At 43.5% G+C, this 22659-nt stretch overlaps 1 protein-coding gene across 1 annotated transcript; it reads left to right on the plus strand.

Annotated features, from left to right (window-relative positions):
- Nucleotides 1-236: 236 nt before the first annotated feature.
- On the plus strand, nt 237-22177 carry LOC115416026 (enolase 4; the record flags this gene model as incomplete). The annotated part of the gene is given in 10 exon segments (XM_030129726.1): nt 237-365; nt 1587-1655; nt 4056-4220; nt 6338-6416; nt 6419-6462; nt 6653-6827; nt 12811-12872; nt 13067-13184; nt 21508-21770; nt 21857-22177. Coding segments are annotated over 10 exon segments (1425 nt in total), but the record flags the coding sequence as incomplete, so codon positions are not given.
- Between the last annotated feature and the right edge of the window lie 482 nt (nt 22178-22659).

The following is a 22659-nucleotide window of genomic DNA, read 5'->3' on the forward strand; positions in this document are numbered from 1 at the left end:
GTATGTGAAGGAAATGAGTTAAGGATAAGTCACGGTCGCACCATGTAACATTTCTTAAGGTCACAGCCAACACACAGATGGAAAAAACCCTCCATAGTTTTCTTCTGAATACAACGTTCATGGTGTGGAAAATGGCTTGAACGGTCCTTTTTGTGTATTTGAACATTGAAAGTCGTGGCGTCGTTGACCCTCCGACACTCACACAAACGCTGTGTCTGTATTTCCTGCTTCCTCAGATGCCGTCTCAGATCCACGTCCCCGTTTCCTTGGTGACGCTGATGAGCTGTGGTCGGACGTCGCCTGGAAAACTGAACCTACTGGAGGAGATCATCCTGGTCCCTAAAGCTGGACAACGAGTCCGACAAGTAATGAAAGCCATCTGAGAGTCCAGACCAGTTCAGTGGTGTCAAACTCATCTTAGTTCGGGGGTAGGGATGTAACGAGTACCGGTGTAACGATAAACCACGGTAAAATTGCAGATGGTTAGTATTACCGTTTAAATTCTAATTATCTTGATAACCATGTTTGATTACCAGTTTCAACTCGGACTTGATCTGGAAAATGGTCAAACAGTGTCCATAAGGTGTCATTTTTAATGCGCATTTGTATGTTTGATATTTGAATGTTTCTGCCACAGAAGGTACATTGTGCCTATTATTTTACTTTTTTTTTCTAAATACAACTTGATTAAATTATTTCAGTGTGTGTATCAGTACTTTTTGAACATTTCAAGCACATTTCAACAATACCATGATAATAATGATAACTGTCATAATTTTGGTCACATCATAACCGTGATATGAAATTTTCATATGGTTCCATCCCTTTTCAGGGGCCACATTCAGCCTAATCTGATCTAAAGTGGGCCGGACCACTCAAATAATATAAATAATAGGTAAGAACTTAGAAATAATGTCCAAAGTCTCCAAAGTTTTCTGAAAAAAATTAAATTCCGTAATGAAAATGTTTACATCTACAAACTGTACTTGAACATAACATGGACAAATATGAACAACTTGAAAATTCTTAAGAAAAATAAGTGCAATTTTAACAATATTACGCCTTAGCTTATTATTTATACATATGCAATACAACTTATGGATCACAGTGGATCTACAATTACACAAAACATTTTCCAACAAGCAGAATATTGGTAAAATTCCACATACTTCCCTGAAGACATTTCAGGTTGTTCACATTTTTTGTAAAAGCCAAGTCTGTAAATGTCAACATCTTTGTGTAATTTAACTTTTTTTTTGCGCTAAAACAAAAAGGAAAATTGCAGTTTTCATTATTTATAGGTTATTATGAAAGTATTTTACTGGTTCAGATCCACTTTAGATTAAACATCTTTGATTGTTAATATCTTTAGTGTAATTTTTTGTATTTCACAAATTCATCCCAGGGCCGGATCAGACCCTTTTTTTGGGCCGGTTTTTGGCCCCCGGGCCGTATGTTTGACACCTGTGCACTAGTCGGTGCTCCTGATGCTTGGATGTGATCTTTTCTTTCTTCAGCCTTTATTCTGTGTTCAGTTTTTACTAAAGCTTGTATAAACCACATTAAATGGTGGACTCCTCCAACAGATCATCACAATGACCCTCCAGTTCCAGAAGGAGATGATGAGAATAATGAACTGTTCGACAAAAGCCGGGGTGAGGGACACTTCCATCAGAATGGTCCGAAGACCTTCAGTTCTTCACTTTTTACTCCTTTGACTCATTCCGTCCTACATCTGCGTATAAACCCTGTCACTGAGCTCACTGAAACATACACAAATACAGACATTTCTAATGATTTATTTAACCTAATGCTGACATTAACTCGGGTTCAGCAGGACTGTAGGCATGTGGAGTCGATGATTAAAGCAATGAAAGCATTCAGGCCCAGTCCTGTGGAGGTTTTCATAAATAGCAGTTCTGCAGTTAGCTGCGCCATTGTTCGGTGACCTCTAGCACTTCCATTCAGAGTCTGAGCGGAGCTGAGGGTGAGTTGAACACACTCGCCATCTCCTAACCTTGTGACGATAAGCGGATCTTTCAAACGTCTGAATAAATATTCAGCCATTGTCGTCGACTGCAGATATTCACCACGTGTCCAAAACCAGGGATGAACGTGTATGTGAGTTTGTGTATTTTAACCCTTTCATGCACAGTGGTCACTCCAGTGGTCACTCCAGTGGACGGTTGTTCCACAGCTGTTCTCTGTATATTCATGAGTTTTGTTGTTTTAGTTCCAGATCAGCCGACACAGTGGACACATGCACCATCCCAAACACTGCAGTTCATACCATTACTGTAACTTTGCTCTTCTAGATAAACCTGATCTGCACTAACAGGTTTTAAATCAATTGCTAATTGTTATTAGATTATAATTAACATTTTCCTTACTCAAAAAGGTTGTTTTTTTTTTGCATATTATATCTCCATGAAGTTAGTAATAACTAGTATTAGAGTGTGTTAAGATATGAGAAACATCAGATTAGCAGAATGAAAAATTTTATTTGATAGTATATCACTTTCTAATGATGGGTTTTAAATACATGTTTCTTTGCTTCAAAAATTAAATGCATGGTGTCCAGTTGAGTGGACATTTTTGTAACTCCAGGAAAAATAGGTTCATAAAAAAATTCAGTTGCATTGTTTTTCTCCTGCCTAAAGAGGAATAAAAACACACAGGAAAAAATCTCGACTTAGGTTCTCATAATTCATGCGTCAAAGGGTTAATAGGCCTGTAACAGTCCACGTACTGAACCGAACCGTTTCAGTTCACATCTGTTCAGTTCAGTCCACAGCTGAACCCAAACGGCACAGTATGATGAGAAAAAGAAAAAGGAACGAAAGACGTCGTTCGATGCAGAACTTTAAATCCGCGCAAGTTCCACACGGACATATTGAACATTGACCCGAAATATGAAATAGCAGCTGATATAAGGTAAAAAAACCCAAAACAAATATGATGTGAAACTGGAAGGAAGAGACTGCAGAGCCTCCAGCATCAGAACAGTGCAGTTTGGATCAGTTCAGGTTTTTTGATGCTCTTTTTCTGCAGAATGTGAACTGACAGAACTGGGATTAGATTTGTGTTGTTTGTTCAAAACTGCTTTTCAGGGAAAAGTGCAATACTAATGTTTCAAATACATTTAGTATTATTTTATTTATTTTATTTTTTATTTAATTTACAGCAGCAGAATTATATTATTCCTGTTTTTCTATATTCTAGACCAGGGCTGTCAAACTTATTTTCTAACGGGGGCCACATTCAGCCCAATTTAATCTGAAGTGGGCCGGACCAGTAAAATAACAGCATGATAGCCAATAAATAATGACAACTGCAAATTGTTTCAGTGCAAAAAATAACATTCAATTATGCCAATATTTACATTTACAAACTATCTGAACAAAAAGGATGTGAATAACCTGAAAAAAATGACATTTGTTAAGAAATATAAGTACAATTTTATCAATATTATGCCCTGACTTATCATTTATACATATGTATTACAGATCAGGTCTACAAAGGCACAAACCATTTTGTAACAGGCAGAGAATTGTTAAAATTGCACTTAATTTACTTCAGACATTTCAGGTTATTCACATTTTATTGTTAAAGGATAGTTTGTTAATGTAAACATTTTCATAATTTAATGTTTTTGTATTAAATCAAAGCGAAAAAATTGGTGTTGTCATTATTTATATATTATCATGATATTATTTTTCAGTTTGATGCCCTAACTTGCACTTTGTAAATCCATCCTGCGGGCCGGATTGTAATCTTTGGCGGGCTGGTTTTGGCCCCTGGGACGCGTGTTTGACACCTGTGCTCTATTGTCTCCAAAAATTGGGGGGAAAATATTCAAAAATTCATAATAAATGCATTAAAGACATTTTCAGCGGTTTTCTTTCTTCCTGTACTGAACCGAAAAAAAAAAAAAAACGAACCGTGGCTTTGAAAACCGAAAACATACCGAACTGAAAATTTGTGTACGGTTACAGGCCTAGTTTTTATGCATTTGTCCGCGTAAACATGATGGTAAATGTCTGTCTGCTTTGGAGGTGGAACCGGCAACACTCAGCGACCGTGGAGCGCCGATGTTTGGATACGACCGGGCCGAGCAGCCTCTGGATCTGATCAACGAAGCTTGTTCCAACCTCGGACTCCAACTGGGATCGGAGATCCATCTGGTGCTGAACTGTGCCGCCCCTGAGCTGATGGACTATGTAAGTGGATGAAAGGCAGATGTCGTGGTTGAGAGTTTCTGCGTAGGAGTTGAGTCAAACGGACGTGAATAGAGCTGAGGAGGTGCTCCACCTTCCATTTACTTCACAGCACTTACCGATTTCAAAGAGCTCGCATTTGTCTGTAGGTTCATATAGGAGCTACTTTTCTGCCATTTAAGAATATTATGTTTTAGAGACAATTTATAGAAAGAGATGAAGCCTGGAATGTTTTTTCACTTTATTTAATGTATAAAGCTCCAAAACTGAAGGGAAATCAGATTTCTTTCTGTGAGCTTTTATTTTTCTGAACTCTTTACCTTTTCACTGAATTACCAGAACAGGACATTAGGTGCTGATCTTCATCCCAGGTGTTTCACACTCTGTAGTGAACCGACGAAGGTCAGCCCTGGTGAGTCCAACCCACAATGGGAAGGAATCAGACTTACTACTGACAATGTGGACCAAGCTGTGGCTCCAGTTATACAAGGACCTAATGGACCCCATACTCCCTTAACACCCCCCACAGGACGCCCTGAGGGACGTGGTTGAATAGCTTCTCCAAATCCACAAAACGCATGTGATTTGAATGGAAAAACTCCCATGAACCCTCTAGAACGCTGTGGAGGGTCAAGAGCCGGTCCAGTGTTCTGTAACTGGGTGGAACACTGCACTGTTCCTCCTGAATCTGGGGTTTGACTGTTGGTTGGACTCTTCTTTCCAGTACCCTGGCATAGGCCTTCCCAGGGAGGCTGAGGAGTGGGATCCCCCTATAGTCAGACACACCCTCCGGTCCCCCTTCTTGAAAAGGGGAACCGCCACCCCAGTCTGCCAGTCTAGAGGTATTGTCCCTGTCCTCCAAGTGATGTTGAAGAGCCATGTCAGCCAAGACAGCCCCGTAACAACCAGAGTTTTAAGGGTCTCTGGACGGATTTCATCCACCCCTGAGGCTTGGCCACCTAGGACTTGTTCAACTACCTTGGAGACCTCACCCCAGGTGATGGGTGAGCCCACCCCTGAGTTCCAGGGCTCTGCTTCCACCACAGAATGGTGTGAAGGCAGGGTTTAGGAGATTCTTGAAGTTGTCCTTCCATCGCCTGAGGATGTCCCCACCTGAGGTCAGCAGGACTCCATCACCACTGTAAACAGTTCAAAAATTCAGGAGGAGGAATGTTTCTAGGACCAAAAAGAGTTTGTTCGAGGTGCTGTTTGGAAAAAGGGATTCATAAAATAGACACCAAACTGGAAGAAAACTCCAAAGCACACTCTTTAAACATTAAAATGCCTTTATTACCGTGGCATGGTCATCTCTAGACCTAAAAAACACTTCTATACATTTTGGCTTCAAGCCTTCATTAGGAAGTTTGACTTCCTGATGAAGGCTTGAAGCCAAAACACGTATGGCCTCGGGTGTCCTGGCACCAGCTGCACTTATGATCACCCTTATGTTGGAACAAGGTGTTCCTTATGGACAAGTTGTGACTAAGACAGAAGTCTAGTAACAAAACACCGCTCGGGTTCAGATCGGGTAGGTCGTTCCTCCCAATCACACCCTTCCAAGTCTCACTGTCATTGCCCACCTGAGCAAACAAAACTAAAACTAAACTAAAACTAAGCATTTAGGAAAAAAAAGAAAACTAATAAAAACTTGCAAACCTGCTCTAAAAACAAATTAAAACAAACTGAATTAGAGAAAAAAAAAGTCAAAACTAAATAAAACTAAACTAGAATGAAAAATCCAAAACTATTAGAACCTTGGTCAGAGCTCAGAACTGGGAGAACATGGATCTAGTACGAGTTCACAGGTGGGAAGTCTCAGGTTTGACTGAACATTCCAGTGCATTTTCACCAGTAGAAGGATGGAAAAAGTTACAGGAGTTACAGGTGGACTGGAACACAGCATTACATGAACACATGCACATCTGACACAGAACCGGTTGCCTGTTTGAGTTAATGGATCAGATGTTCTCCTGCCTCCTCAGTTCTTCTGTCGGTCCATTTTCCAGACCCTTCGTCAGACTGTTTAGAACACAGACCAGTCAGACAGGACTGCAGACGAACCTGGGTGAACATACTGTAAGTGCAGAGCTGACCCGTCTGTTTTTTTGTCCTGTTTTCAGTCCAAAGGGAAGTACGAAGTCGCCACCCGAGTGTTTCTGTCACCGGATGAACTCGTGGACATGTATCACACCTTAATCAGCAATACCCGGCGGTAGTGGCTTTAATTGATCCACTGCGCAGAGAGGTACGTCACAGACATCATGTTAACATCAGAAACAGATCAAACAGAATAAACAGTGTCTTTTTCAGTCCAGTCTGTCCTGAACTGGACATAACCCCAGTGTGTCCATCCACCGGCACTGATCCGACTGCATGGGTTTGACTGGACAATCCGCTGTATTTGTCCCAGTGTGGTTCTGGTGTTCTGTCCACAGGATGCAGAACAGTGGGAAAAGCTCAACCACCTGATTGGACGCTCATGTGCGCTGCTCTCTGATGTCACCTACAAACCGCAAGGCCCGCCTCCTCCTGGGGTCAAAGGTCACATCCTCAAACACATGAATGAGGTGTCAGTCAGTGACCTGATCGACATCACGTCGCAGAAGCCAGGTAACGGACAGGTGAACGGAATGTTTACAGTTTACTGACCAGATGAAACCAACAAACTGACCTGTGAGTCCACCGCTGTAGACCCACAACAAACCCATGAGTCCACCGCTGTAGACCCCAACAGACCCGTGAGTCCACCATTGTAGACCCCCAACAGACCCATGAGTCCACCATGTAGACCCCAACAGACCCATGAGTCCACCGCTGTAGACCCCCAACAGACCCGTGAGTCCACCATTGTAGACCCCAACAGACCCATGAGTCCACCGCTGCAGACCCCCAACAAACCCATGAGTCCACCACTGTAGGACCCCAACAGACCCGTGAGTCCACCGCTGTAGACCCCCCAACAGACCCATGAGTCCACTGCTGTAGACCCCCAACAGACCCGCGAGTCCACTGCTGTAGACCCCCAACAACCCATGAGTCCACCACTGTAGACCCCAACAGACCCGTGAGTCCACCGCTGTAGACCCCCAACAGACCCGCGAGTCCACGCTGTAGACCCCCAACAAACCCATGAGTCCACCACTGTAGACCCCAACAGACCCGTGAGTCCACCGCTGTAGACCTCCAACTGACCCGTGAGTCCACCGCTGTAGACCCCCAACAGACCCATGAGTCCACCATTGTAGACCCCAACAGACCCATGAGTCCACCATTGTAGACCCCAACAGACCCATGAGTCCACCGCTGTAGACCCCAACAGACCCATGAGTCCACCATTGTAGACCCCAACAGACCCATGAGTCCGCCGCTGCAGACCCCCAACAAACCCATGAGTCCACCACTGTAGACCCCAACAGACCCTGAGTCCACCGCTGTAGACCCCCAACAGACCCATGAGTCCACTGCTGTAGACCCCCAACAGACCCATGAGTCCACTGCTGTAGACCCCCACAAACCCATGAGTCCACCATTGTAGACCCCAACAGACCCATGAGTCCACCGCTGTAGACCCCCAACAGACCTGTGAGTCCACTGCAGTAGACCTGCAACAAACCCATAAGTGCACCACTGTAGACCCCAACAGACCCATGAGTCCACCGCTGTAGACCTCCAACTGACCCGTGAGTCCACTGCTGTAGAACCCCGACAGACCCTGAGTCCACCGCTGTAGACCCCAACAGACCCATGAGTCCACCATTGTAGACCCCAACAGACCCATGAGTCCACCGCTGTAGACCCCAACAGACCCGAGTCCACTGCTGTAGACCCCCAACAGACCCATGAGTCCACTGCTGTAGACCCCCAAACCCATGAGTCCACCATTGTAGACCCCAACAGACCCATGAGTCCACCGCTGTAGACCCCCAACAACCCATGAGTCCACCATTGTAGACCCCCAACAGACCCATGAGTCCACCGCTGTAGACCCCAAACGTAGACCCCAACAGACCTGTCCCACTGCTGTAGACCCCAACAGACCCATGAGTCCACCGTTGTAGACCCCCAACAGACCCATGAGTCCACCGCTGTAGACCCCAAACGTAGACCCCAACAGACCTGAGTCCACTGCTGTAGACCCCCAACAAACCCATGAGTCCACCACTGTAGACCCCAACAGACCCATGAGTCCACCGCTGTAGACCCCCAACAAACCCATGAGTCCACCATTGTAGACCCCCAACAGACCATGAGTCCACCGCTGTAGACCCCAAACGTAGACCCCCAACAGACCCGTGAGCCACTGCTGTAGACCCCCAACAGACCCATGAGTCCACCGTTGTAGACCCCCAACAGACCCATGAGTCCACCATTGTAGACCCCAACAGACCCATGAGTCCACCGCTGTAGACCCCCAACAGACCCGTGAGTCCCCATTGTAGACCCCAATAGACCCATGAGTCCACCGCTGCAGACCCCAACAAACCCATGAGTCCACCACTGTCCCCAACAGACCCTGAGTCCACCGCTGTAGACCCCCAACAGACCCATGAGTCCACTGCTGTAGACCCCCAACAGACCTATGAGTCCACTGCTGTAGACCCCCAACAAACCCATGAGTCCACCATTGTAGACCCCAACAGACCCATGAGTCCACTGCTGTAGACCCCCAACAGACCTGTGAGTCCACTGCTGTAGACCCCCAACAAACCCATGAGTCCACCATTGTAGACCCCAACAGACCCATGAGTCCACTGCTGTAGACCCCCAACAGACCCATGAGTCCACTGCTGTAGACCCCAACAAACCCATGAGTCCACCATTGTAGACCCCAACAGACCCATGAGTCCACCGCTGTAGACCCCCAACAGACCTGTGAGTCCACTGCAGTAGACCTGCAACAAACCCATAAGTGCACCACTGTAGACCCCAACAGACCCATGAGTCCACTGCTGTAGACCTCCAACTGACCTGTGAGTCCACCACTGTAGACCCCAGGCCAAAGTGTCCAACCCTAGACCACATCACCATGTTTAAAGCCAGGGTTCTGAGCTCTAAGCTCCCTGTTGATGGTAGCTAGGGTCATGTGACGGTTACAGCGACTTGTAAACCCCCCCCCCCCCCCCCCCCCCCCCCGCCACAGGAAGAAGGTTCCAGGTTCAGTTTAGTGGTTAGAGTCCAGCTGTTCTCTGCAGGTACTCCAGGAGCCCCCCCCCCCACCATCTGCACCATGGTTCAGGTTCAGCAGGCAACGTTTTAGCTTTGGCCCAAACAGCAGAAACAGAAGAACAGCAGAAATGTCAAGTGGAAGCAGTTATAAAAGAGGAACTGAAAACTTCAAACATAAATAAATGAACTTGAATAAATGATCATTAAATGTAAGGAAGACTAAATGTAGGTTATTTGGCAGAGGCCCGGTGAACACAAAGGTGAGAACAGAGTTAGATGGAGTTGAAATTGAAAGGGTCCATGTAAAGCCATGTGCTGGGGTTCTAGTAGATGACACATATTAAACATGTACAGTCCAACATGTCCAAAAGTACTGCAGTCATATACAAGGCAAACAATGACTGGATAAAAGTTCTGTTCGTACACTTTACTGTTCACTGGTCTTGTCATATTTACATTAGTGTGCGGAGGTTTGGGGACATGCTTCCCATCCTGCAGAAAAGAGCAATAAGGACTGTCCACAAAGTTCAGCACTAGAACATACAAATCCACTGTTTAGACGATCAGAACGACCGAAACACACTGACATGGCATCTGAGCAAACAGCAGTAATCCTGTACAAGGCAAAGAACACACAATTACCCGAAAATATCCAAAACAGTTTTAGAAATCAGGAGGGAGGTTATCAGTAAAGAGGGGAACATACAGGACAACAACCTGAAAGAGTTTGTGTTCATCTATTTCTGGTGTTAAGTTATGGAACAACCTAAGTGAGAAACTCAAGCAAAGTCCAAATATGAACCAGTTTAAGAGCGTGTACAAAAATATTTGGTTTATTTGTTACAACTGACGATTATCATTATTGGCTATTGTCATTTACTTCTTGATATGGAAGCGGGATTGGAGGCAGAGAGGAATATATACACTATATTTCCAACAGTATTCCCTCTCCTGCTTTGACTCCCATATGAATGTCAGGTCCATCCCATTCCTAGTCTATGGGTTCAGTCTGACGTGGCTCCACCCTTTGCAGCTCTAACAGCTTCAACTCTTCTGGGAAGGCTGTCCACAAGGTTTAGGAGTGTGTTCATGGGAATTCTGGACCGTTCTTCCAGAAGCGCATTTGTGAGGTCCCACACTGATGTTGGACAGAAGGCCTGGCTCTCAGTCTGCGCTCTAATTCATCCAAAGGTGTTCTATGGGGTTGAGGTCAGGACTGTGTGCAGGCCAGTCCAGTTCATCCACACCAGACTCTGTCCTCCATGTCCAAATGGACCTTGCTTTGTGCACTGGTGCACAGTCATGTTGGAAGAGGAAGGGGCCGGCTCCAAACTGTTCCCACAAAGTTGGAGCATGGAATTGTCCCACATGTCTTGTTCTGCTGAAGCATTCCCAGTTCCTTTCACTGGAACTAAGGGGCCCAGCCCAGCTCCTGAAAAACAACCCCACACCATAACCCCCCCTCCACCAAACTTTACACTCGGCACAATGCGCTCCCACAAGTATCGTTCTCCTGGAGACCGCCAAACCCAGACCTGTCCATCAGATTTCCAGATGGAGAAGTGTGATTGGTCAGTCCAGAGAAGGCTCCTCCCCTGCTCTACAGTTCAGTGGCGGCGTGCTTTACACCACTGCATCCACCGCTGTGCATTGCACTTGCTGATGTATGGCTCGGATGCGGCCGCTCGGCCACGGAAACCCATTCATGAAGCTCTGTGCGCACTGTTCTGGAGCTGATATGAAGGACACATGAAGTTTGGAGGTCTGTACCATTGACTCTGCAGACAGTTCGTCCACCTCTTCACACTCTGCGCCTCAGCATCGCTGACCCCGCTCCGTCAGTTTCCGTGGCCGACCACTGCGTGGCTGAGTCGCCGTCGTTCCCAAACACTTCCACTTTCTTCTAATCCATCTGACAGCTGACTGTGGAATATTTAGGAGCCAGGAAAGTTCACCACTGGATTTGTTTCACAGGTGGCATTCCTATCACAGTTCACGCTGGAATTCACTGAGCTCCTGAGAGCGACCCATTCTGTCCAAATGTTTGTAAAAGCAGTCTGCATGCCTAGGGCTGGATTTAAACACCTGTGGACATGGAAGGGACTGGAACAGCTGAGTCTGAGGATTGGATGGAGGAGACAAGACTTTGGAAATATAGTGTGTGTGTGTGTGTGTGTGCATGTATGTATATGATTGTAATTATGTGTGGTGTGTGTGTGTGTGTGTGTGTGCATGTATGTATATGATTGTATATATGTGTGTGTGTGTGTGTGTGTGTGTGTGTGTGCATGTATTGTATATGATTGTATATATGTGTGTGTGTGTGTGTGTGTATGTATGTATATGATTGTATATATGTGTGTGTGTGTGTGTGTGTGTGTGCATGTATGTATATGATTGTATGTATGTGTGTGTGTGTGTGTGTGTGCATGTATGTATATGATGTATATATGTGTGTGTGTGTGTGTGCATGTATGTATATGATTGTATATATGTGTGTGTGTGTGTGTGTGTGTGTGTGGCATGTACTGTCTATGATTGTATATATGTGTGGTGTGGTGTGTGTGTGCATGTATGTATATGATTGTATATATGTGTGTGTGTGTGTGTGTGTGTGCATGTATGTATATGATTGTATATATGTGTGTGTGTGTGTGTGTGTGTGTGTGTGCATGTATGTATATGATTGTATATATGTGTGGTGTGTGTGTGTGCATGTATGTATATGATTGTATATATGTGTGTGTGTGTTGTGGTGTGCATGTATGTATATGATTGTATATGTGTGTGTGTGTGTGTGTGTGTGTGTGTGAGTGTGCATGTATGTATATGATTGTATATATGTGTGTGTGTGTGTGCGCATGTATGTATATGATTGTATATGTGTGTGTGTGTGTGTGTGTGTGTGCATGTATGTATATGATTGTATATATGTGTGTGTGTGTGTGTGTGTGTGCGTGTATGTATATGATTGTATATATGTGTGTGTGTGTGTGTGTGTGTGTGCGTGTATGTATATGATTGTATATATGTGTGTGTGTGTGTGTATTGTTGGTTCAGACAAAGGGGTCGGAGCTAATAATCAGTACCTCTTACTCCTTTTCAAATATGACTCTTTTCTTTTTTTTCTGTGTATTATTATTCTTTGCCTCCTTGAATTTTCATTTCTCTATTATGTTGTGCAAAGTAAGTCAATTAGTAGCAGTCAGGAAGCTTGTACCATTTCCATATTCGAAATAAATCAATGAAAAATACAAAGTCCTTCAAAGCCCACCTTCATCTGTCCTTCAGTGGACACTTCAGTGGACTGTTCCACTTGTACTGGATTTATGCAGCTGAATGAGTCCTTCAGTTCCAGTGTCCGTGTCTGTACTGGTTCAGGAGTACAGGCTGTGTTCCTGAATGTGTGCCTCCTGTGGTTCTGCAGGTTCTGTGCTGATGGGAACAGCGTACAGTCAGCCCTGCACTGAAGACTCTCTGCCAGATGTGGTGAGTCTGAATTACAATAAGAGTGGACACGTTTGACCCAGAGTGGTGCAGAAAACACTTATATATGAGGATCTGTGTCCAGTATCTGTGTCCAGTATGTGTCCAGTATCTGTGTCCAGTATCTGTGTCCAGTATGTGTCCAGTATCTGTGTCCAGTTTTGGATGTCCAGTATGGGTGTCCTCTGTCTGTCCAGGCTGTGGGTCTGGGACTGGACTACATCAAACTGGGAGGTCTGAGTGGGTCTGAGCGGATGTCCCAGTACAACCGACTGATTACCATAGAAGAGGAACTGGACCAACTGGGAACTCTGGGTACGTCCGTCCGTCCGTTCACTGGTCTGGGAACTCTGTCACTTACACTTTTTACAGGATGACCTGAATAATCTGGTAACTCCAGACATCCCATAATGATGGTCTTAGTGTCCGAGTATTCCAGGTTTCTGGTCTGTAGATCTAGTCCACGTCTGAAGGTCACGTCCATCTTTTCATTTATTGTTTTCATGTGTTTGGTTTTTGTCCGTTTATTTGACATCCTTATTTCTGTCGTTTTCATTCATTGTTTCTTCACTTTTACTTTGCTCTGTCGTCTTTGTTGTTGAGTGAGGGAAGGATGGAGCGTCAGATTGACAGACGGATCGGTGCAGCGTCTGCAGTGATGCGGTCGTTGTACCGGTCTGTCATGGTTCAGAAGGAGCTGAGCCGAGAGGAGAAGCTCTGGATTTACCGGTTAGTCTACGTTCCTACCCTCACCTATGGTCATGAGCTTTGGGTCAGGACCGAAAGGACCAGATCCCAGATACAAGCGGTCGAAATGAGTTTCCTCCGCAGGGTGGCTGGGCGCACCCTTAGGGATAGGGGGAGGAGCTCAGTCACCAGGGAGGAGCTCGGAGTAGAGCTGCTGCTCCTCCACATCCAGAGGAACCAGCTGAGGTGGATCAGACATCTGTTTGGGATGCCTCCTGGACTCCTCCCTGGGGAGGTGTTCCGGGCATGTCCCACCGGGAGGAGACCCCGGGGAAGACCCAGGACACGTTGGAGAGACTATGTCTGTGGTCTGGCCTGGGAACGCCTCGGGGTCCCCCCGAAGAGCTGGAGGAGGAGTCTGAGGAGAGGGAAGTCTGGGGAGAGGGAAGTCTGGGAGAGGGAAGTCTGGGCGTCCCTGCTTAGACTGTTACCCCCACGACCCGGCCCCGGATAAGCAGAAGAGAATGGATGGATGGTCTTTGTTGTCATGGTTACATCTTAACGTCTCTGTCTGTGACTTGGTTTGTGTCTTGTTGTGACTCTTTCTGTTAATATTCCGTGTGTCGCTGACGTGTTGTTGCGTCGTTTTGCGTCTTGGAAGTCGTCTTTGTCTTGGTGTCATTTTGTCCGTTACGTCTGAATGTTTTGTTTTCGCTTCATCCTGATGTTTTTGTCGCGTCGTTTTCGTCCTGTTGCGACTTTCCCCTCATTGTTTTGTCATTTTTTGCCTTTTTTTATGATGTCATTTCTTGCGTGTGTGTTTTTGTTTGACTGGTTGAAGCCCCTCCCATCCATGACCCCCCCCCCCCCCCCCCCTACACACACACACACAAAAAACAAACAGACTTTATCATCTTTCGTTCTGTCCTCATAAGTCAGTCCAGTGTAGGGCTTCAGCTGGAACTGCACAAACAACACAAACAAACAAACAAACAAACAAACAAACTACCAGCCTTTCAGACCAAGGTTCTAATAGTTTTGGATTTTTCATCCTAGTTTAGTTTTATTTAGTTTTGACTTTTTTTCTCTAATTCAGTTCATTTTAATTTGTTTTTAGAGCAGCTTTGATAGTTTTTTAGTTTTCATTTTTTCTAAATGCTTAGTTTTAATTTAGTTTTTTTCATATCCTTATCTTTCTCACCGTCATATTCAAATAAATCTCATACAGGATCAAAGTTATTATCATTAACAAAAACTAACGAAATGACAAAAACTAGAATTATAAAACATTTTCCTTAACTGAAATAAATAAAAACTATAATTAAAAGAAAAAACATAACTAACTGAAACTGTATTGTGTGTTTACTAAACTAACTAAAACAGATACAAATTCTGGATCAAATTCCCTTGGTTTTGGTCTTTGTCAATGTCAGATTGATGTTCAATGGATTTCTTTGTCTCTCTCAGTTTTCTGTGCTGTCTCCATCCGACACTTTTTGCTCCGTCACTTGTGTTCACTTGTGGTTTCCAGTCGTCTTCTGGTCCCCACTCTACCTGGAAACATGGAGACCATAGCAGCAGAGTCCTGTCTGGGATTGATTTGAATAGGAGCACAGAGAAGAAGAGAAAAGAGACCACTGAACTACAACTGAACTACAACTGAACTACAACTAAACTACAACTGAACTACAACTGAACTACAACTGAACTACAACTGAACTACAACTAAACTACAACTGAACTACAACTGAACTACAACTGAACTACAACTTAAACTAAAACTAAACTACAACTGAACTACAACTGAACTACAACTAAACTACAACTAAACTACAACTCAACTACAACTCAACTACAACTAAACTACAACTGAACTACAACTAAACTACAACTGAACTACAACTGAACTACAACTAAACTACAACTGAACTACAACTAAACTACAACTAAACTACAACTAAACTACAACTAAGCAGTTAGAAAAAAATGAAAACTAATAAAACTATCAAAGCTGCTCTAAAAACAAATTAAAACGAACTGAATTAGAGAAAAAAAAGTCCAAACTAAAATCAAACTAAACTAGAATGAAAATCCAAAACTATTAGAACTATTAGTGTGTATTGGCAAGAATTTGGCGATACGATACAATCACAAAACTAGAATCTGATATGATATATCACCATATTTCAAGAAACTGTTAAAAAAGGCAATTTTTTGTTTGTTTCTTCTTTTAAATAAAATTTTCCTGGACGAATTGAATTACACCAGAAAAATGTACAAATACTAAACACATTTTTATGTGATCAGAACAGGAACAGGATCGTCTTTTGTCAATGTTGGACTGATACGAAATCGATTTATTTTGCTCTAGAAATTTTAGCTAGCAACACCATATGACACTTGACGGTTTCTCTTGTGTTCACTACCAAGGTTCTAATAGTTTTGGATTTTTCATTCTAGTTTAGTTCTATTTAGTTTGGACTTTTTTTTCCTCTAATTCACTTAATTTGAATTCGTTTTTAGAGCAGGTTTGATAGTTTTTATTAGTTTTCATTTTTTTCAAAATGCTTAGTTTCAGTTGTAGTTCAGTTGTAGTTCAGTTTTAGTTCAGTTGTAGTTCAGTTGTAGTTCAGTTGTAGTTTAGTTGTAGTTCAGTTGTAGTTCAGTTGTAGTTCAGTTGTAGTTCAGTGGTCTCTTTTCTCTTCTTCTCTGTGCTCCTATTCAAATCAATCCCAGACAGGACTCTGCTGCTTTAGTCTCCATGTTTCCAGGTAGAGTGGGACCAGAAGACGACTGGAAACCACAAGTGAACACAAGTGACGGAGCAAAAAGTGTCGTATGGAGACAGCACAGAAAACTGAGAGAGACAAAGAAATCCATTGAACATCAATCTGACATTGACAAAGACCAAAACCAAGGGAATTTGATCCAGAATTGTATCTGTTTTAGTTAGTTTTGTAAACACACAGTACAGTTTCAGTTAGTGATGTTTTTTTTCTTTGAATTATAGTTTTTATTTATTTCAGTTAAAGCTCTACCGTATGATGTGGCATTTTTACACTTTTCTTTTGTCATCTTCAAATGCTCCTAATAAGTGTGTGTCAAACTAAAATGGAAAAGAAATCCACCAGGTATTGAAACTCAAAAATGTTTAATTCTCATATATTTCTGATAAAAGTCTGACCAATCATTTTATTGAGTCCGAATAAAATAATTGGCCGAACCTGACTGAGCCTCCTGTCAATCATCCATTACGGCCGTCCAGCATCCGATCCATTATCTCCGCCTCACATCCGATATGTGTCCCTCTGAATCTGACGCTTCACTGGCGCTGCTTCTCCTGTCACTGACCACAGTCTACTGACCACTAACCACAGTCTACTGACCACTGACCACAGTCTACTGACCACTAACCACAGTCTACTGACCACTGACCACAGTCTACTGACCACAGTCTACTGACCACTGACCACAGTCTACTGACCACTAACCACAGTCTACTGACCACTGACCACAGTCTACTGACCACTAACCATAGTCTACTGACCACTGACCACAGTCTACTGACCACTGACCACAGTCTGCTGACCACTGACCACAGTCTACTGTCTAGGATGTGTTTGGATAGAACTGACATGCACATGTGGAAGGAAAAAACTGATTTATGAACAGAAACGACAACTGAGGGGAACAAACAGGAGTCTGATGAATGAAGATGGAGATAAAAGTCTGGAAGTCAGCTGTACTGGACTGAACAGGTCTGCATAAAGCTCAGCTTTTCTGACGGTGGGACTCATACAGGTACATGTACCTGGTGTCACACATGTAAGATGATGTAGGATGAGAATTGTATGGACTATGAAACCTCAAATGTCCACGGAAAATTTGCGGAGGCCGCGCGTTCACAGTGCACGCACCCATCCCCTGGGCACTGCAGTGAAGACCCTGACCCAGTACTGCACAGACCAGGTCTACTGATGGAACAGGTCTACTGATGGAACAGGTCTACTGATGGAACAGGTCTACTGATGGAACAGGAGCCGCGGGCCCGCAGCAGGTGGATGCATCTGATTACTGAGGGAGGGGTCTGCGGACACGCCAAAACGGACCGGACCTCCACCTCTGCTTCCTCCTCCGTTTGCATCGCGCATCAGAGAGGAGGAGAGGAGGAGGAGCCTCAGAGCTCAGGCAGAGGGAAGGGGGCGGGGCTTTGGAGGGAGGCGGGTTGTTCACGTTCAAACATTTACTAAGTGCTGTGAGAAATGCCACATCGGTAGGTAGAGCTTTAATGAAAATGTTTTTACAGTTCTAGTTTTGGTCATGTGGTTAGTTTTCGATGATAACCTTGGTTCAGACTCTGACTCTACTTCATTCTGTGGTTCCTTCCTCAGTGTTCAAGGAGACACACCCCCCTCCGCTGTTCGCCGAAAACCCCCGGATTCAGCCGCTGACCGCTGAAAGACGATGAGCCCATCCTCACATCTGTGCTTTCACTCCTGAGCAGACACTTGTCAAACCCCCTGAGCTGATCGTACCGGTGTCTGTAAGCGCATTAACCTAACTCTGTTTTATTTTAAAACCTGTGAGAAGAATAAAAAAGAGAAAACAATTGGCGGCTGTTCAGACGGAGGCTTAAACACGACTTTCAGTCAAAACCCCTCAAACATCCAGAAACCACTGCAGCTCTGCGGCGTCTTCCACAAACACAGGTCCCAACCCAAACCCAGACACAGCTGATCCAAACAGACCACCTTCAGCGCCTCAGAGCGTCATGTGACCACTGCGGGTCCAATCACAGCTGTAGGACGGTGGGCGGGTCTGTGAGTGACGCTCATCTGGATAAAACGCACAGTCACAGTAAAAACACACACTGACAAAAACACACACTGACAAAAACACACACTGACCTACTCAAGGTTTGGTCCAGTTTCATGGTTTAGTGCATGGAGAAGAGACACAAATACACCTCATGTGTTTCTGTTCACACACTATTGCACATTCACTTTACTCATATTTACATTTTATATTACATATTTATATTCACTTTACTCATATTTACATTTTATATTACATATTATATTCACTTTACTCATATTTACATTTTATATTACATATTTATATCCACTTTACTCATAACATTTTATATTATATATTTATATTCACTTTACTCATATTTACATTTTGTATTATATATTTATATTCACTTTACTCATATTTACATTTTATATTATATATTTATATTCACTTTACTCATATCTACATTTTATATTTATATATTTATATTCACTTTACTCATATTTACATTTTATATTTTATATTTATATTCACTTTACTCATATTTACATTTTATATTTTATATTTATATGGTCATTACTCATATTTACATTTATACGTTTATATTTATATTTTCATTACTCATTTTATATTTTATTATTATTTATATTCACTTTACTCATTTTTACATTTTATATTTATATTATATTGTCATTACTCATATTTACATTTAATTAATTTAACTTTCCTACTTCTCCCTAACCCTTAAAACTATTTAGATTTTTTCCCTCCTTTTTGTTCAGTAGTTGTAGAAGTTGTCTTTACTCTTTGGTGGTGTCCAGTGGTGACGTAGCAGATTACAGCATGTGCCCTTTAGTTTATTTAAGAGGGTCTGAACTGAGGTCCGCACGAACCCACTAGAAAACATAAAAATGCAAAAACACCTTCAAACACATCCTCATCTAAAGCAGAGGACCGCTCCAGCTTATGTGTTATTATAGAATCCAGTGAAACTAGACCCTGATCACATGATCTGTGAACCACCACAAACACACAGCTGAAAGAGCCTTCATCTGAACCAAGGTTATGATCGTTAATGAAAACTAACAAATGACCAAAACTAGAATTGTACAAACATTTTCATTAACTGAAATAATAAAAACTACAATTAAAAGAAAAAAATGATAACTAACTGAAACTGTATTGTGTGTTTATAAAACTAACTAAAACAGATAAAAATTATGGATAAAATTCCCTTCGTTTTTGTCTTCGTCAATGTTGGATTGATATGAAATCGATTTATTTCGCTCTAGCAATTTTAGCTGCTGGCACTGTATGATATTTAATGGATGGATGTAAATATTCACTTGTGTTCACTTGTGGTTTCCAGTCGTCTTCTGGTCCCCACTCTACCTGGAAACATGGACTAAAGCAGCAGAGTCCTGTCTGGGATTGATTTGAATAGGAGCACAGAGAAGAAGAGAAAAGAGACCACTGAACTACAACTGAACTACAACTGAACTACAACTGAACAACTGAACTACAACTGAACTACAACTAAACTACAACTGAACTACAGCTAAACTACAACTAAACTACAACTGAACTACAACTGAACTACAACTGAACTACAACTGAACTAAAACTAAACTACAACTGAACTACAACTGAACTACAACTAAACTACAACTGAACTACAACTGAACTACAGCTAAACTACAACTAAACTACAACTGAACTACAACTGAACTACAACTGACTACAACTGACTAAAACTAAACTACAACTTGAACTACAACTGAACTACAACTGAACTACAACGAAACTACAACTGAACTACAACTGAACTACAACTAAACTACAACTACAACTGACTACAACTGAACTACAACTGAACTAAGAACTGAACTACAACTACAACTGAACTACAACTGAACTACAACTGACTACAACTAACTACAACTGAACTACAACTGAACTACAACTAAGCATTTAGAAAAAAATGAAAACAAATAAAACCTATCAAACCTGCTCTTAAAAAAATTAAAACAAACTGAATTAGAGAAAAAACGTCCAAACTAAATAAAACTAAACTAGAATGAAAAATCCTAAACTATTGAACCTTGGTAGTGAACACACGTGACGGACCGTCAAGTGTCGTATGGTGCCGCTAACTAAAATTGCTAGAGCAAAATAAGTCGATTTTGTATCAGTCCGACATTGACAAATGACGAAAACAAAGGAAATTTTATCCATAATTTTTATCCGTTTTAGTTAGTTTTGTAAACACACAATACAGTTTCAGTTAGTTACCTTTTTTTTTTTTCTTTGAATTCTAGTTTTTATTTATTTCAGAAAATCTTTTTACAATGCTAGTTTTGGACGTTTGGTTAGTTTCGTTAACGACGCTAACCTTCACACACACACACACCACACACACACACACACACCACACACACACACACCCACATACGCTCTTTGTCCGAATGCGCTGATCCTTTTGTTAATTGTGGCGCTGGCTGGTGTGTTTTTGCGGTGGCTTCACTCTCTGTCTTGCTTTAATGTCTTGGTGGTTCGAAGACAACCTCTAATCAATGAAACGTGCAGACACAAGCCCAGGCTGCAGCCAGGCTCCCAGCAGGCAATTACTGTGTTTGGAAAATAAACGAAATGACTAACAGAATAGGTCAAATTAAGTGTTTCCCAGACAGACGCGCTAAAAGGACCTCCCTAATTGCCGGTCCCCGAAGAGACAAAAAATACAAAAACAACAAAACATTATATTGTATCGGCCGATGATGAGGACAAGACGGACAGAGAGCGGCGAGAATGGGCTGATGGAAGAAAAGGACCCAGCGTGGTCGCCGTAATTACATGTTTGGCCTCAATCGGCGGTGTGTGTACCGCCTGTCAATCAACGTCAGTGAGCGGCGGCCGGAGCAGATGGCGGAGGAAGGAACGGAGGCACTCATTGAGTGTGTTCGTTTAAAAAAAAAAAAAAAAAAAAAAAAGGGAAGGAAGAGGAGGATGAGAGGATGAGGTGTGGAGTGAATGGACGACCGAGTCCGACACTCCGACACAAACGCACTCATTAGACACGGATCACATGACCCAGATCAATACACAGGATGAGAACCACGACAACGAAGCAGGGTCCGATTTACCGGAGTGTTCACAGACCAAGTCCACCAGGAACCACCTGGAAAAGCAAGGAGACCTCCAAGAAGATCCACCACTGAGACCACTAAGAAGACCACCAATGAGACCACCAATGTGACCGCCTATGAGACCACCAATGAGACCGCCAATGAGACCGCCAATGAGACCGCCAATGTGACCGCCTATGAGACCGCCAATGTGACCGCCTATGAGACCGCCAATGTGACCGCCAATGTGACCGCCTATGAGACCGCCAATGAGACCGCCTATGAGACCGCCAATGTGACTGCCTATGAGACCGCCAATGAGACCGCCAATGAGACCGCCAATGAGACCACCAATGAGACCGCCATGTGACCGCCTATGAGACCGCCAATGTGACTGCCTATGAGACCGCCAATGAGACCGCCAATGAGACCGCCAATGAGACCGCCAATGAGACCGCCAATGTGACCGCCTATGAGACCGCCAATGTGACCGCCTATGAGACCGCCAATGAGACCGCCAATGAGACCGCCAATGTGACCGCCTATGAGACCGCCAATGAGACCGCCAATGAGACCGCCAATGTGACTGCCTATGAGACCGCCAATGAGACCGCCAATGAGACCACCACTGGGACCACCAATAAGACCGCCAATGAGACCACCAATGAGACCACCAATGAGACCACCAATAACCACCAATGAGACCGCCAAAGAGACCACCACTGGGACCACCAATAAGACCGTCAATGAGACTACCAATGAGACCGCCAATGAGACCACCAATAAGACCACCGATGAGACCGCCAATGAGACCGCCAAAGAGACCACCAATGAGACCGCCAAAGAGACCACCAATGAGACTGCCAATGAGACCACCAAGAAGACCACCAATGAGACCACCAAGAAGACCACCAATGAGACTGCCAATGAGACCGCCAAGAGACCACCACTGAGACCACCAATAAGACCGCCAATGAGACTACCAATGAGACTGCCAATGAGACCACCAATAAGACCACCAATGAGACCGCCAATGAGACCGCCAAAGAGACCACCAATGAGACTGCCAAAGAGACCACCAATGAGACTGCCAATGAGACCACCAAGAAGACCACCAATGAGACCACCAAGAAGACCACCAATGAGACCAATTGGACCCAAAAATACAGCATCAGTGAATGTTA

Source organism: Sphaeramia orbicularis, unplaced genomic scaffold (assembly GCF_902148855.1).
Source record: "Sphaeramia orbicularis unplaced genomic scaffold, fSphaOr1.1, whole genome shotgun sequence".
In the NCBI taxonomy this organism is placed as follows: Eukaryota; Metazoa; Chordata; class Actinopteri; order Kurtiformes; family Apogonidae; genus Sphaeramia; species Sphaeramia orbicularis.